Here is an 18547-nt window from a genome sequence, read left to right on the forward strand (position 1 = left end):
GTGATGCAAAGCATCAGGGCTATCTGCACCAGTCTAGTAAGTGCCACAGTTTGACCAATCTCATGTTATGTCCACAGCATTCCATATTTCTAGCCTCTTTGCTGAAATTTTTCTCTTTCTATCCATTTATTTATATGTACACACAAATACAATATGTGTGTGTCACAAAGAGAGAGAGAATAAGGTAATCACTACAATAAAACATACTATCAAAAGCAAGTGCTGTTACATAAAAAGTATTATGTCATACACTGACATGTTATGTATACTTAAATTTAGACACCCACTAAGAGAAAGTATATGTCACCAACATAAGTATAAGCAAACAAACCTAATCCATATGTTCGTGAGCATGCATGTTCATGTAACCAGTCTAAAGTTGCCTGGAAGTTTTTGCGGACTTCATCTGAGTATGTTTCAAGTCTTTCCAAAGCTAACTTAGCCTGATTTTTCCAATTGTCTTCTCCATAATCCAAGTACCTAGACATAGAAAAATTAATATGACAACTTAGACATTTAATGGAACTCCAAATGTATCAACACCAGCCTCTAATACTATGGTTCTTGGTGACTTATGAATTTTTACTTCATATTTTTTTCTGTACCCAAATATTAAAGCACAGAAAAAAATTTCAAACTGAGAACTAGATTAAAAATATATACAACAACACAAAAAATAGCTCTGAAGTACATTACAAAGTTTTTACAAATGTAGCTTTAAATCATCTTCACTGAAGTCTGGTAGAAATTCCTTCACCAAAGATTTCAAACACTTTTTGATTTTCTTAATTACATATATTTTCAGTAATTTCATGTTTTTTACCTGTTATAACACCGTGTAAAAAATTAAGCATAACAAATTGGGTGAAATCACTCAATTTTCTATGTAAAATACATAATGAACCCTGGCAATAACTAGTGGAATTAACTAAAATATTGATGGTATATTTGTTAATGTTTTTCTGTGTGACTCATTTATTGTAGGGGCCTATAACCAACAAAGTTATGGACCCATAAGCAATCTGGTATTTAAAATCTGAAGAGTCCATATCAAATCAATTAATCATTCTAGGGTTAGAAGACATGCCATTAGACACAGAACATTTGTGACATAACCATATTAGGATAACCCAGTAGTAATAAAAAAAACTATTGCTGTTGCCATTAAAATACAACGTTTGTGTACAATATTGCTAAGATATTTTTTCGTTCGATGTATCCCAAATTCCATTGCAAAATATTTGTGACACTTTTCTATGCATATATTTTTGACAATACACAATGTTTCTACAAAAACAAAAAGCATATTTACAGATACTTTGCCACTTTTCCTTATGCCATGAATTTATACCATATTTTGGTAATTCAATGAGTTTTGACCATTTTGCTGCTGTGAAGTACATGTACATAAATTTGTGTCATTTAAAGTTTACTGAGTTTTTATCATTGTAATTTTTAGTTTCTGTTTTTCATTGCTAAATCTGAAGGGTAAAAATATGAAGTTCTAAATTTAGTGTTGGTATAATAATACAAGACCGAATAGATTGTGAACATTAAATACAAATTCCTACACACACACACAGTAAAAGGAGTGTTGATATACATATATATATGTTAGTTTTAATTTTAAACAAACAGAATATGCTAACCTTGTTCCTATTATTCATATATATTAAAGTTTATTAAGAACTAGTACTCAGAAAACTCTTGAGAAACATAAAAAAAAATTTATTTATTTATAACACATACACAATAAACATTATATAGCTGAGAAACGCCAGTTTTCTGTAAGTTTCTTAAACTCATCTAATGCTATTTTTAAATTTCTGAAAATTGAACATCTCGTATTAAAAGATTGAAATATTTATAACTGGTAACTCATCATGCTTGAACCAATTCATAATTGATTAACTGGTTTGATTTAAAAATCTATGAAGTTTAAGAACTGTTGATATTGTATGAAATAACTTGGAAATGCTAACATATTAAGATTACCACGTCAGCTCATATGTTTAGAATCAGACAGAAAGTAAATGCTTGTGTCAGATCTGTTTATATATATTTCCTTGTGTGTTGTAAAGCATCTAAAGTATCCCGTACTTACTGCACATGGTATAACCAAGTGAGTAAGCTTCAACTACAATCAAATTTTGATGCTTGACATATGTGGCAGTATAAATAAATCTAGGTGGAAAATAAAAGAAATTAAACAATGGATTTGAGTAGCAGTTCTGAAAAATTTTAACTGGTTGGAGAATCAAATCGAATTGTACCAAGTTATCTGAGTAACTGTGATGCCCCTAATTAGTAATAATTTCATTGCTTAGTAGAAATGCTCAATATCAACTGTTTAGTATAACTGTACAATGAAATAAATGATATGTAAATATCTTTACAATTAAACATATATTTAAAAAATTGAAGAAAATAAATATATACTGAAATAGTAAAGTTTAACCATCAACTATTGTACACTTCTACTGACCAAGTAAATGCTGTTCAATATTTTTCTTTTCCCAGTTTATATAAGTTTTGTTTTAAATAATCAAACAATGAAAAAAATCAAAATAATTATAATTTTCTCTGAAAAATTAGTTATTTATGTTGAATTTCTTTAATTTGAGTAGCAGTGTTAGCATTATTATTCCATTCATCAAACAATGACTCATATCAGAACTACTTAAATATTTTTGCACATTACTCATACAACTACACAAATCTAGCTATTTATAAAACTATTAACTTACAATTATGACTTCATGTCTTAAAGAAAAAATGTGAGAAATAAAACATTATATTTTATTTCTTCTGTTTAATTAGCTACAAAACATTTTCCTTTTAATCCTGTAGTAAAGCATACTTTTAGTCAATAAGAACAATATATTTTTCACCCCATTATCTCCGTGTGACTAAACACTGGTTACAGGAAAACTGCAGTATATCCTCTAGGCTTACAACAAAAAATTATTAACTTCAAAAAACAGAAAAATAATTACAAAACATTAAACCTCAACAGTATATTCCATCGGTCACAGCGAACATGTAAAGCACTGTTGTAATGTTCTTACGTTGGCAGAATATCTGATGAAAATAGTTCAACATCCAGTCCATGTAATGCTAACAAATTAGTTTATTTTCGCTTTTGATGTTTCTACAAGCTTAAATACTGTGGAAAGTTGTAGGCCACATTTACAAATGATGCTAACTGTACTACACTAACAGAAAATAAAATCCACTTACTTATACAAAGTAACTCAATAAACAATAGTTAACACATATCAAAATACTTCAGTAAAAACAAAAACACTCTGACTGATTCACTCTACCAGCAAGAAGCAACTCTATCTTCTCAGCTACTTGCTTAACTATCCTTTCTGATGCTTCACTGAACCATGTACATATCTAATTTACCCTAGAAATTACTAGAAAACTATGATGTCAAATCTTTTAGAATTTTCCAGGTGTTCTAGGCCTATTTTACATCATCATAGCAACCCACAGCTTTCTCTAGCTAAATTACAACATTCAAAATATATCGTATAACAATACAGTCATTTCTAGAATCTGATAAAAAATACTTAACACGACTCACAAAGAAAAAATATTATTTATAAACTACATTCCACATATCACAAGAAATGACACATGCAATACATTCTGCCCTTCAAATTGGTATAAAATAGAAATGGTCACAAATAAGCACATGTACAATTATTCCACTAGTATATTCCAGGTCGATTATACATACCATTGGTCACAAAGGGCTACAACACATTCATCGCCTGATCGAGATATGATTTGACGTTCAGGTTCCATGTACAGGATAGCTTCACCCTAAAGTATGATGAGCAAAATGAAAAGTCTTAACAAAATTTATTCAGAAATATTGTTGTATTTATATTTAGAGATTGCTACTTATTTTTTTTTCCTTATTTTTACTCAGAAATATTTAATATTTGGCATAAAGAAATATTCTGAATGCTTAGTGTAAAAACAAATTCCTTTATAAGAAACTCTCTATCATTACAAAAGTCTATTTAACCTGTAATAAATTTAGGAAAAAAATATAGTTAACAAACAAAAAACATATAAATAAACAAATCTGCTTTACATCTTTAGTGGCTCGATAATACAATTTTGATTTTTCAAACTGAGAGCTATTTACATATGACAATAAGTAGGAAGTTGTGAATTTTTTACTTGTGGCTATATAATTTTTCAATTACATAAAAAAAGCACAAATAAAACGCTAGCAGTTTCAACTCATGGACTTTCCTTCTAAAAGGATAAAGACCTTTTATACCTATCTTTTTAACCTTAACCCCTGTAAAAGAGCAGGTTCACCTGTCAAAAGCACTAGGGTTTTTATAATTTTTTAATGTAAATTACCAGTCTTTCTGATCCTACTCTTTTTAATGTTTCCACATCTCCTTGGACTTTAACTTAAAGATTATCTTAATTACACATTTCTACAAACAGTAAAATTTAGGCTATTTTATACTAAATACAAATAAAAAAAAAGAAGGAAGAATTAAAATGAAAACCTTTTCATTTGCCTCTTTTCAATAATTTTAGGTCATCAAGAAATTAATTTTGCTTTTTTTTTAGATGAATACCCCAAACAACTTACATAACAAAATAAAACATTTATTAAATGAAATAGTCTCCATTCTTATTGATGATGCTATTCCATCTTTCAATCAGCTTGTTAATGCCCTGATTAAAGGAATCACTTGGGTTTGAAGCAAAAAACATGTCGATGTCCTCTTTAACACCTTCCACATTTGCATACGTTTTCCCATTAAGATGGTGTTGCAACCAACGAAAAAGATGGTAATCTGATGGTGCCATATCTGGAGAATATAGTGAGTGGGGTAAAACTTCCAAACCCTACTCCATAATCTTGTGTTGCGTCAAACGTGTCACATGCAGATGTGCAGTGTTGTGGAGAAGAACACCTTTCCAATTGATGAGTGAAAGGCATTTCTGATGAAGGACTTGATTTAAACGTTCCAGTTGCTGACTATAGATCTCTGCATTGACAGTTCACTGTGGATTGAGGAGTTCGAAATGATTGCTCCTTTGATGTCCCACCAAATACAAAGCATCACTTTCTGCGGATGGAGTCCAGGTTTTGAGGGTGGAAGTGGCTTTTGTCTAGGACTGAGCCATTGTTTTTGGCATTTAATATTTTCATAGAGAATCCACTTTTATCATTCTGTCCAAAAATGGTTCACATGCATTACACCCCGGAAGAGACGAAGCAACGTTCACTTGTTGGAAACGATGATCATTGGAGAGTTAGTGAGGCACCCAAACACCTTCATTATGGAGTTTTTCCATATTCCTTAGATGTTTACATATTGTTTCATGAGAGAAATGCAATTTCAAGGCCATTTCATGAGTGTGTGTTGCCTTGGGTTAGACTCAAAAAGTGTCATCAGAACATCAATCTCAATTCCAACATGTTGGCCCCTGTCATCACAGTTTTTAAGGCTAAAGTCACCTGAACAAAATTTGATGAATCATCATTGACACTTACAAATGTTCCAAACATTTCCATAAACTTCTTTGATATTCTTTGTGGCTACAGGTGCATAGTTTCCTTTCTTGTATTCAAACAGCATTACATGCTGAATGTGTGTCTCGTTGTGTGCCATCACTATAAGGGATTAGAGTATACTAAACTTTACACATTATATAGGCTAAACTAACATGATAGTTGATTCATTTAACTATTATACGTGATGTATGTTTTTGGGAGGTGGTTAATGAAAGTGTTCCAAAATACGATATTAATTTCTTGACAACCTAATATATACAAATTATATAAGATTACAAACACTAAGCCAAGCTTTTCACTTATGCAGCTATTTGAATTCTATGTCACCTCATTTTTAACAAACTCGAACTTAATTTCTAAATCATAATCTTTCGAATACACTAGAAATTATCTTAAATATCATATTCTTGTGAGCAAGCTACCAAATTACTTTCCATATTATACTTTTCTAAAAATGCTAGTGCATGACTTTCATATCGCATCTTTCTACCCAAACTACAATTTAAGTTCTAAATCATATCCTTCCACATAAGCTATAATTTAACTTCAATATCACATTTTTCTAAAAAGCACAAGCTTGTTAAACATGCCTCTGATAAAGCTAGGATATATTTTCTTTTACTTATCAAAACATTTTTTCTATAAAGCCTTTGCTTCCCAAATCAAATCTTATGAACCATTAGGAATTACCTTTCTTACTCATTAATTACCTTATATTTCTTCTGTATTTTTAGCTTATTTGATCTAAACATGTAAACATAACTTATACATTTGAATTTACTAAATCTAAAACACTTTTATCTATCTTAATGTATTTTGATACATGAATTGCTCTTATAATATACAATTTTTTTAAACATAAATGAACTTCTGTATATATATATTTTTTTTTTTAAATCAGCTTACCTTCTCTATCATGTCCTTTTGGATTAATTTCTTAACATCTTGTATTTTCTTTCCTTTATATGCACCAACTTGTAATACCTTTAAAACAGAAAACCAAATAAACTCAATGTAAAGTTATACATTTCCAATCATGTGTTATCTGCCCTTAAAAAAAGGCTAAATAATACTCCATTACACCAAAATTTAAACAGAAAAAATTCATTATACACTACACTAATCCATTTAAAGTGAAAATTACATTACATGCTATTCTATTCCATTTAACCCTAACATGACTGGTGAGCATCTTCCAGGTAACAAGTGTACACATGCATATCAAATTTTAAATATTATCTGTGCAGCTACAAAGAGACTTATTTGTAAACAATGCCTTTATAATAGATTGTTTTTAAATTTTTCTTCTTACCCCAAAACATAGGTTTCTATTTGCTAAGAAATTATCATACCTTGAGACATATTATTATTCATGTCTTGTTTCTTCTCTGTTACTGGTTTTAATACTACATCACTTCATTCTCACCCTTTTATAAAGTCAGAGTATGTGATCTTACAATTATTAATGTTCAGCTTTTGAAAATATATAGATTGAAATAGATGTAAATGATTGGATAGAAAATATTATTATATATATATATGTATGCCACTTTAGAGTAAATAAAATGGTTTAGCAGCAATCTGTTGTTATGAAGATATTGGATACCTGGAGGTTTTGTAGATGTGGAACAATGGATCCTCATGGAAAGTTTAGAACAATTAGGAACACATTTTGGATCTAGGAATTTTTTATTGTTTGTTTGTTTATGGCAAAACTACTAAGACTATCTGCCACCAACTCTAAGTTGTAACTGCTGACCAGGGGAAGGCAACTAACCAGCAGCACCCACCAACAAATCTTGGGTAACTCTTTTCCATTGAATACTGGGATTAAACATTACATTATAATGTCCCCAAGGCTAAAATGGCAAGCATATTTGGTGCAGGATTTCAATACCACAACCACATATTGTGAGTCAAGTGCCCAAGTCATCAGGCATTTGAGACAAATTTTTCTTTTTATAGTTTTTTAGATGTTATTTTCATTTCTGAAAATTTTGTCTTCGTAAATTATATCTGCATGAAAGATGCAGAAACTTTCTTCTGTGACATGGCTTCAGGTAAGCTTAGTTAGGTTTAGTAAGTATGGTGAGAAATGACACAAATCCTTATTTATTGAAAGTTGTTGTTGTTAAGTTTATCACATTCAAACAATGCATACAAGTAAAAATAAATTATTTACTGAAAATAAACTATATTTATTGGATATAAACTGACCTTGACCAGAATATTGTTTGGAAAATCAAAATACTCTCAAAGGTAACACTACAGTATTTTGAAATATGAGGTTCTTAGCTACCTGTAAATTCTTTTCCAGTTTTTGCCATGTCTTTTATGATTTATAAGCAAAAGTGATGGCTCCTTCAATCAGGAAAATAAAGTATTAAACTAAATACTTTAATGAATATCAATCAAGTTAAAACTGACTGGATAAATAAAATGAAACTTTCTGATCAACAAAATAAAATTTTTAATGCTCTGACAAAAAAAGGAAGTATTTATTTGATTTAATAAACTATATCCTTATGCCAAGTTTATTAACATAGGTTGATAAAAAAGTAGTTTAATAAAATTTTGAATGTAATGCTAAAAAAGGTCGTGACATGTTCACTTTGACCCACCCATATCCAGAAGGTTAAACCAAAAACTTCACCATATAGTATGGGAATTCATAAAAGACTGAAAACCATTCAAAATGAAAAATCAACCTAGAAACCCATAAAAAAAAACAAATCACTATGTATACTTCTCCATTGTTAGATACACATGACTGTTTCATTTAAATTTAATACGAGAGTAATGATTTAGATAGATATAATATACTAAATGTTTACATTTAGTATTTTTAGAAGAGATAATTTATTGCCAGTTTACTTACATAACTGTTTACAAATCATTTGTTGTGTTGTTCAATTTTGTGAGTTGACTTCATGTTACTCAAACCTTTGGAATTTTCCTTGTTGCTTCAAGTGTGTATTATTACAACATAATGTCTCGTAGTTTGTGGAAAGTTCTAGGCCTCAGTTGGTCAAAATATATATATACATATGTATGTAGGCGACCAAGTTAGTGAAAGTAAAAGTGAAGTTATACTGCATGATTGAGTTTAGCCATAAAGAGCATATAGAGGAGAATAAATTGTCTTGTCAAAGGGTGTTCTAAAGTACTTGAACCCACCTGTGTGGATTTGGATGATAACCAATAGTGTAACTAATTTTTGTGTACATACGTTTGACTTGTTTTGAATATATTATTTTCAAACAAATGGATTGTGTGCTGTCCATTTATTGTTGAAATTTATTGCCAACAAGTCACAGGCACCTACTGTAAGAGAATCCAGCCTATACAAAACCTGACATTTGTCCTATAAAGAATTGAAAGTCCACTATACCAAGCAATTACACACTACAGAAACCTATCAGAACTCAGAACTTCATTAATATATACTGCTCCTTTCTATAAAAACTGAAAGCACCACTACCACAACCCTATACAAACATATTAGAACTGACAACTTCACTGCTATGTACTAACTTAATCCATTAGACTTCAAAACTGCATAATTAAGACTTACAAATCCATCAGACCTAATGAAAAAATCCAATTTGACATAATTCTACTGCAGCAACTGTAAAGGGATCAGTTTTACTGTTGACTTTAAAAGTTTATATTGCCAACAAACTATCTGACTGAAGACTGTAATAAAAAAATATCAACAAGCTGTACTATAAACTAGTAGTTACACTTCAAAAAATAAATATAAATAGATTTCAGCACAGAAAGTGAGAATCTTCTTACTCCCTCATAAAATCCTTTTAGATAAACTTTTTCTTTGGCTTCATTCAGTTTTTCTCTATCATTTTGACTTTGAATCTTCAGTTGTTCACAGACAGTCACAGCACATAGATTGCCAAAACCTGGAACTTCAATGATAGGTACCTAGAATGAATTGAACACTTTTTTTATGATTGAAAACTAAAAATATAGCCACAAAAATGAGTAGCATCTGGAGAAATGTTAACCAAACAGCAATAAAATATATTTCTATGTTAGTTAGAATTTAATAAGTTAAAAAAATTTTTCAAATGTGTAGTCTAACAATTGTTGTACAGATTTAGAATTAACCTGAATGTTTTAAACTGGTCAAACAACCAGTTTATCACTAATCATTACAAATAAAAATGGCCTATTAAATTAGCTATACAAAGCTATAATTTTTTAATTATGATGTATATAGATAGCTTGCTTTGATCAGAAGTTTATGGTAACTTATACGATTGTATGATGAATTTAAAATAAAAGGAAAATCAAAAACATAAAGTCAGGTGGAACAAGAATTACACTGGACAACAAAAACTTTGCTACTGGAAAAACTCAAGTGATTCGGGGTAAGTTGATGATGCTGATTTAAAAAATGTAGTCAGAATCTGCCCTTCACTTCTAGATTTTGAGTTATTGTAATATCTCAATATTTTATCAGTACTACATGAAATACCATGCAATCAGCTCAGTACAATAGATTTTTGCTGTGAAATTAAGTTTACTTGGATAGTTTAGTGGGTAAAAGGCATATATTTTTGATAACTTGAATCACTGACTGTATTGTATTGGTGTAAAATTCCAAATATACTGTCCATATATGCTATTTGTTATTGATATAACTGTAGCAAATTGCACCATTTTTGCTTCATTCCTGCGCCCACTTGCTCCACCCAAGAATCATGAAACCCTCAAGTGCTCAGTTTGCTAGAACATTCAAGAAGTCCCTCAACTGAGCATAAAAGGTGCACAGTCAAATGCCTTTTTCTTAGTTTCCTCTCACTCACTCATTTGGTCACTTTGCCTCACTCCATGTACAGTCAAAATAAAGTCCAATCTTCTTCCTCACATCATAGCTGTGATATAATCAAATTCTGCAAAACTTTGTTTTTTTAAATCTTTTAAACTCTTGTTCTGTAAACATAAATTATTTTATATTTTTTAGAAAATCATTTCAAATGCTGCCTGCCTCTAGTTTAAGTAAAGTATAAAAGTACAAAAATCAACCAAACAGTTTCTGCTACATTTGTGGAAAACATATTACAGTTTCACAAAGGAAACACATCACACACAACATAAAGGTAGTTTACTACCACTATTTTGGGTGTTAAATTGGTGACCAAGAAAAACATTGGGCTCAACATGTGTGTTGTACAGTATATCTGGCTTGACACAGTGGCTGAATAAGAAGAGAGCAAGTATGCCACTTGTAGTTCCCAGGAGTTGGTGTGAGCCCAAAGATCATCTAACTGACTATTATTTTTGCATGACTAATATTTCTGGATATTCAGGCAAAACTAAACAATACATTAAATATCCAGATATTATATCTGCAATGAATCCAATACCTCATGGGGATGGTCTTCCAGTGCCACATCCAACAACGAAATGGGAAGCAGAAGAGTTATCCTGTGAAGAAGACAATGAATCATCTTCATCCTCTTCATCTAGTAATCCTATTCCTGTGGCACCTAAACATAAGCTGCCTTATATGATCACACAAGAGGAGCTAAATGATCTGATTCGTGAGTTGTCTCTATCAAAGCAGCATGGGGAACTTGGATCTTGTTTACAGCAATGGAAGTTATTAGCTCCAGGAACAAGAGCTTAAATTTACTGAAGTTGTCATCAAAGTTTTGTTTCTAACTACAACATGCAAGATACCTTGTGTTTCTGTACAAATGTTGATGCATTAATGGAAGAATTAGGTATTGAATATCATTCTCAAGAATGGAGACCCTTTATCTAAAGTTAGTCTGAAAGCTGTATTTTTGCACAATAGGAACACAAAGACATTGATTCCTGTTGCTCATGCTGTGAACATGAAAGAAACTTGTCAAAGCAAGCACATCATATATTCTTAAATGCAATTTTCAAGGAAGAAATAATAATTAAAGAAAAACTTATTCTCATGATATATGAAAATATTTTGAATAAATCTATCATAACTCGAAAACTACAAGTGATCAGTAATTTTTAACATGGTTTTTAGAATCAGAAACAATTTTTTTGTTGCCCAGTGTTATTTAAAATGCAACATTTGACATTTTTTACATTTAACCCACATACATACTGGATCATAGGGAAGAACCATGTCATCTTTAATTCCAAATTTTTCTCGCAGAGCTTGTTTGTTTTTCAGATCTCTCAGTGCAGCAAAGTCATCAGGAGCATCAGAAGGAACACTTGTCACTATACCAGTACCTAAAGAAAGTATTCAAAACTAGATCTTCAGTTTTTATTCAGTATTTGTGAAAAATAAAAGCTAGAAGTGATCAATAAACTTCTAAAAAAATCTTTATTCTTATTAGCCCCATAAACAGATACATTAATGTATATTTTAATCTTTTATTGAACCAGATGAAGGATTAAAATAAATAAAGAACAATTAAAAATGATAAAAAAAAAAACACAAGACTAAGTTTCCTTCCAAAGTCTGCATAGGAGTTTACATGCTAAATGAAAATGCTCTCCCACAGATAATTCTCAACGGAAAACTTAACTCTACAAAAATATTATTTTCACCAAGAGATTGGTCTTTGGGCATATATTTACTGTTAAGAAAATTGGAAGATATACCACAAGTATGAGGTAGGAATATATCACTCACCAGTAATTTCAAAATTGAGAAGATTCATTCATATTAGTATAATATTTAAACACTTTTTACTGGTTAAGTTGAATAGAAAAAATGATGTAAGTCTTCAACTAAATATTCAAAATTTACTGGTAAATTACATCTTTTTTTACATTCTTCCAATGTTTCAAAACTACTTTAGAATTATATTAATTTCTGTTTCATACAGTTCTATGGCTTTTCTTGATCTACATATCCAGCTTACCCTTTTCTTCTTTGATGGTCAGCATAGGAAGTGTGTAGATCTGTTTATAAGATGTTAATGGGACATGCAGGGCTAATCCAAGAATATCCTTAGAAAGAGAAAAATATTTTTTTTAACAAAACCAATTTAGTGCATTAGAAAAGCACCAATACTTAGGGTAGCTACATCCTGCCTATATATATATATATAATTATATAAACAATAACTTCTGACTGTTCAAGGATTTTTGTTTGCTTAAGCTAAAACCTGCATAATAAGGTATTTGTTCCACACCCATTGTGAGTATCAAACTCAAATTTTTAGTATTATAAGTCCTCAAACTTACCACTGAACCACAAGATATTAAACCTCAGAAAAATATCATCACATTACATAGTATAAAAACTAATATTCAAGTACTGTAAGCAAAAAACAAGAGTTAATTCATGAGAGACTTTTTTTACCTTGATAGACGAGCTTAATTTAATATGTTTATAAAGATAATGCTACAATAATTTATATTGTTTGTTTGTTTGTTTTGAATTTCGTGCAAAGCTACACGAGGGCTATCTGCGCTAGCCGTCCTTAATTTAGCAGTGTAAGACTAGAGGGAAGGCAGCTAGTCATCACACCCACTGCCAACTCTTGGGCTACTCTTTTACCAACGAATAGTGGGATTGACCGTCATATTATAACGCCCCCACGGCTGAAAGGGCGAGCATGTTTGGTGTGACGGGGATTCGAACCCGCGACCCTCAGATTACGAGTCGAGCGCCTTAACCACCTGGCCATGCCGGGCAATAATTTATATAAAATCAACATTACCATTACAAAATGAAGCAAAACTCGTTAACATGTTTTAAATGTTGAAAACATTGATAAATTGATTCAATTAACTTTTAATATCATTAAAAAAAATACAACTTGGAGCAATTATTAATCTTAGGAGAAAATAAATTCAGTGCTTGATTCTTTGGAAAACTACATTACTCTCATAAGGTAACTTGATAAACATATGAATGTACAAAAAAACATGTAGTTTGACTTTTAGTTTTATTACTAAATATACATAATTAATTCTGACATAATAACTCCAAGAGAATGAAAAAACTCTTAAATGTTTAAAATCAGTAAAAGCTAATGTAGAATTTAACTTTTATAGTCTTTCACATAGGTATTTATAGCCCAAAACTGTTCCAGCACAACACACACTTCTAAAAATTATCCAAGCTACCAGAGAAATTCCCACCAAACTGATACTTGTCTCACCATAATTTAAAGATAACTTGTATATAAATTCCATACTTTTTCAGATGGCTAAGCCTAACTGGAGAAATTTCCATTTCAAGTATTATTGAAAAAACCTATGTGGTATTCTAAGATACACTAACAATGTGAAAGGTTTTGGTAAAATTTACATTGTAGAGATGTAACTGTGTTCAACTTAATAAGGAATGACAGAGAAATGCTCAACAAACAAAATGTGGCAAGTTGTTAATTCTGGGAATAAAGACATTGAATAATAATAATACTTAATTCTTTCTTTGATTGGGTAAACTATGTCACCAAATAAAGCCAAAGCCAAAAATCTGACAAACATTATAAAAATTCAGAGAGAAATAACTTTGTTTAGGATTATATTCAATTCTTAAGTAAGAGTTTTTTAGTTTTTAGTTTTTTTATATATAACTAATATGTTACACAACTCATTAAAACCAAATCAATGAAATGGTCAGCAAGATGGCTAGCTATACAAAATAGAAAAGTCCTGGACAAAGCTTCAAATGCTTATAACTGTCCCTAAGAGTAATATTAGTGGATCCCATAGTTGGAGATTCTGTTTATCTCGACCTTGTAATTAAGTACAGAAGTATATATTACGATTTTTAAACGTTTTGTAAATAAAGATACAGAAACTAGGTTATGGTGAGGTTTAGTTCAATAATTTTAAATATCATATTTTTCTTTGTGTCTTTGAGTGTATTTAGTTTTTTTCATGTATTTAACCAATAGAACCTGGTGATGGAAAGGTGTGGGTAGAAGTCATTTCCTTTTGTTTGATCAGTGCACTGCAAGCTTTACCCTAAAGAGTTATTATATTATCTGCCATCAAATACTAGTGAATTGTGTTTCTTACAAGTTAACTGCCCAGAAAAAAAAGAAAGATTAATTTCATATTATTACCTAGTAAATCTGTAACTGATGTTACAAATTATATGGTTTATAAGTTATTTATTATACACTCTGTAACTCTGACTGATAATTATAAATTCATTTTCTTTTCATAGGTGTAAGTTACTTTTTAACTATTTTTGTTTAGTTTTTTTTCTGCTAAAAGCCTCAGATCATTTTTGTATTGTAAAAGAGATGTATACATTCAGAATTAAACTATAAGAAATATCAAAAGTCTACTTTTTGAAAGCACTAAGGTTATAAGGTTTCATATTTTTGTCTTCAGTTGATTTTTTTAACCTACATGTTTTCCTAACATCATGAATGAAACTTAATGAAGCAATAGACTGAATTGTCTCTTTTCTTCTTCTTAAGCAGTTCATTGTGCTCTTATCACTCTCTAACTTGATTTTAAACAACATATCATGACTTTTAAGCTGTTCTGATTCTTGTTTTCCATTTATTCTTTATAGACTTGAACATTATTAAACTTAAGACTGAAAATTTTATAAAACATTATGTTGTATTATCAAGTACTTTAGAAAGGGTACTATACTTATAGTGACCCGTGTTGTAGTTAGTGTATCTTCACAATTTCTACCTACTTTTAAAATACAGGAATCTAACCTAAAAAATTTCTCTTTTAGTCTGTTTTCATGCAGTTTTGGCATAAACACATGACCCAGAAAACTGCTAAATTGCTCGTGTATTTGTTCTCTGTAGGAGATAATATCTATTCTGTTCAAGGGGATATTGTAGTACATCCTGAGAAAATCACACCACCAAAATAAAAGTCTCGTGCTGACCTCAAAAAAAAAAACCTGAGGACCATAATATTCTCTTGCCTTCCTCAGAAATGAACATACAATTTCTTCCAACCTCTTGCATCATTAAAAAAACTTAAAAAATTAGAATTTTATATGATATAACTCGAACCTGATCGAGTTATATCGTTTAAAGATTTGTGATCGTATCACACAAGAACTATTTCATATTTTGCTTTAAAAAACCTGTTGCATTATTGTAACTCAAGCAGGTTCACTAGCAATAAGAAAAATGAACTACATCTTAGTGCAATAATTCTGGTAATTTTCTAATATCTTCTTTTACTCTTCCTCAATTTAGATATGTTTCATATTCATCCTTTGCATTTGATTTATCCATATTTCAAATTTAAAATGCATAAAATTATACAGTTTTCACAACATAGTTATTTTTCCTTTTAACATAAATATTTATTTTAACCTGAAAAAAATAAGACAATTTGATGATAATAATTATGGATAATTAAACATTAACTTTCTTATATTCAAACTTTCTATTTCATCAGATTTCTCAAATAAACGTAACACTTTAAAAACTCCTTTTTTATCAGTACATGCAAAATCTTTGGAGAAAAGAAGACTACAATAAAAAGTTATATATACATATTTTTTAAATTAAGTTTCATCTACAATAAAATTACAAACCTGAACTGCAATAACAATTTTATATATTAACTTATCAAATTGTTTCTACACACAATTTTCATTCATAATAAATGTAGGAACTAAATAAAGCAGAACTAAACTGCTTTACTACACACAGTATATCAGAATTATGTAATAACTTCTGAAAGAAGAGCTGTAAAAAATTCTACAACAGTAATTACAATTAATAATAAATAGTCTTAATTTGAGTAAAACAGGCAAATAACAAATAAGCTTCTATGACCATTCTGCCCAAGGTCATCAGTTTGGTACCATTGATGCCAGTAGTGTTTTTGACTCTTCAACCAAGAACACCTGATGTAGTTAGGCCTGATTAGAAAAATTACCAAGCACCAAAACAGAAATGTCACATGTAAAGCCTCAGGTACCATGCCTATAACATTTAATAAATTTACTATAAATTAATCAAAACAAAAGACATACCTTTCCTTCAAGCTCCAAAACAACATCAATTTGTCCATTGTGAGAAGTATAACCTTGATAGCTCATATTTAAAGCAGCACGCCTGGTACACACAAACACTTCACCATTAGCCATGGTAAAGGCAATATATTTCATGTCAGGTCGTACCCAACAGTTTGTCTGTCCATACATTGTCTCCGGTCTCAGTGTCGCTGCCACTAAGTATACCACCCTTCCTGTCAGCCCTCTAAAAGTGAGTAATAATTTTACATACAACTTACTTTGAAAAAGTGAAATCACAATTTAAGCATTAGATAACAACTTTTTCATTCTTTAAGCACTAAAAAACAACTCTTTCATTCTAAGTACAAGAAAACAGCTTTTTTATTCTTTAAGGAAAGGATAACTCTGTCTGCATTGTGTCTCACAAATAAATATACAGAGTGATGTAAAATTACACACCACCAGGATTTTTTAAGAACTATTGCACCATGATAACACAACAAAATGTTACTTGTTCATTGAAATTGAGGCTCATTTCAACACATTCTTGTAATTAATGACATCTAGATAAATAATTATAACAAAAGAAAGACATTTAATGAAACACAAACATGAGTTAGAAATATCACGGTGGTGTAATTCAGTAAACAACCAAAGCAATTCACATATAAATTGTTTCTGTATGGAAATGTTTCAAAAAAGTATGCTCTCTTACAGACTTTTAGTTTCTACAAGTTGATGAAAGTTTACATATTATAATTAGCATCATACTACTTCAAACAGCATATGGATCTGGTACTGGTATTTTTCATGCAAGACCTTCCAAAGTACTTGCACATTTTAAACCATACCATAAAAATAGAGGCATACCATTCACATATTAATAATGGCTTAGTGTGAAAAAAAAAGTTAAAATATATTCAGTAAAGCAATGAAAACTGGTCTTGCAGAATTTAAATCTTAAATTTCAACCTTTAATGATCTTTGTCTTAATTTTTTCATTTCTGACAACAGTAACATTTCTTCCAAGAACACAAATAAAAACTTACTATCCTCACAAATCATATTATTATTATTATAACTTTTGAGAAGTACCAAGTAGTCTTAGGAAGGTAACATCTGATCAAGGTACAATGAAGATGCTATGAACTTTTAACTTCAATGTGATCACAACTTTATACTATTTCACAATATTACACTATTAAAATAATCCATTCTAACAAAATTACGTTATATAAAACTTCCAAAAGAACTTTATAATTATTCACATATTTAATGGCTTTGAAATTTATAGTTTACAACATTAAATGTTCACACCTAACATAAAATCATGAGCATATTGAATTTTTATTAAGAAATTCAAATACGGTAAATGACAAATATTTTTCTTATTAAAAATAAATCTTAAAAATGATCAAAATATTAATATCAGTGCCAGCCAACATATTATTGTAAAAGTGTTTAGTACTGGAAGTGGTATATAATTATGCCATTCCAAGATGTAGACATTGATTTAAGTGGTGTAGTGAGCAAGTCTTAAAAGTGGACTTCAAACACAAAAACATTTTAGATGTCAAAAAATAAAAAATTTCACAATTTTGCTTAATTAATTAATTTATACAATGATTCATAAAGTTCACCATCTTTAAATAATCCAGTTCTAAAGTACAAAAACATGACTATATTTGTCAGTTTTACATAAAATTAAGTAAAACAAGACAGACATAGTACATTAAATCCACCAAAGGATCTGTAAAATTCTAACTTTTTTAAAAACACCAATAATCTATACATATAAAAAAGTGAGTACTGCAGTATACCCTGTTAATAACTAATAAAAACATTTAGAAGAATTTTATTTCATCTAAGTATACATTTGGTGTTATAAATGTATGACCATTTATTACTCTTGTCTTGGTCTATTTTTTCCTTTAATTATTTATTGCTCAATAATACTAATCAATTGAGATAATAATAAATTACTTTTTATATATCTTTATCATAAAAGTCAACAGGTAGTTTTTACATTATTTATGATAATAAAAACACAAAAGACA

The 18547-nt window shown here is 29.8% G+C and overlaps 1 protein-coding gene across 1 annotated transcript in view; it reads right to left on the minus strand.

The window, feature by feature from the left end:
* Positions 1 to 18547, minus strand: part of LOC106478286 (leucine--tRNA ligase, cytoplasmic) — an 82421-nt gene that overhangs the window by 25518 nt on the left and 38356 nt on the right. Inside the window, 7 exon segments of the mRNA XM_013938815.2 lie at positions 332 to 480; positions 3749 to 3834; positions 6470 to 6547; positions 9362 to 9502; positions 11676 to 11806; positions 12445 to 12532; positions 16509 to 16734. Coding sequence (XP_013794269.1) covers positions 332 to 480; positions 3749 to 3834; positions 6470 to 6547; positions 9362 to 9502; positions 11676 to 11806; positions 12445 to 12532; positions 16509 to 16734 — 899 coding nt within the window.

This window comes from Limulus polyphemus, unplaced genomic scaffold, assembly GCF_000517525.1.
Source record: "Limulus polyphemus unplaced genomic scaffold, Limulus_polyphemus-2.1.2 Scaffold196, whole genome shotgun sequence".
NCBI lineage: Eukaryota > Metazoa > Arthropoda > Merostomata > Xiphosura > Limulidae > Limulus > Limulus polyphemus.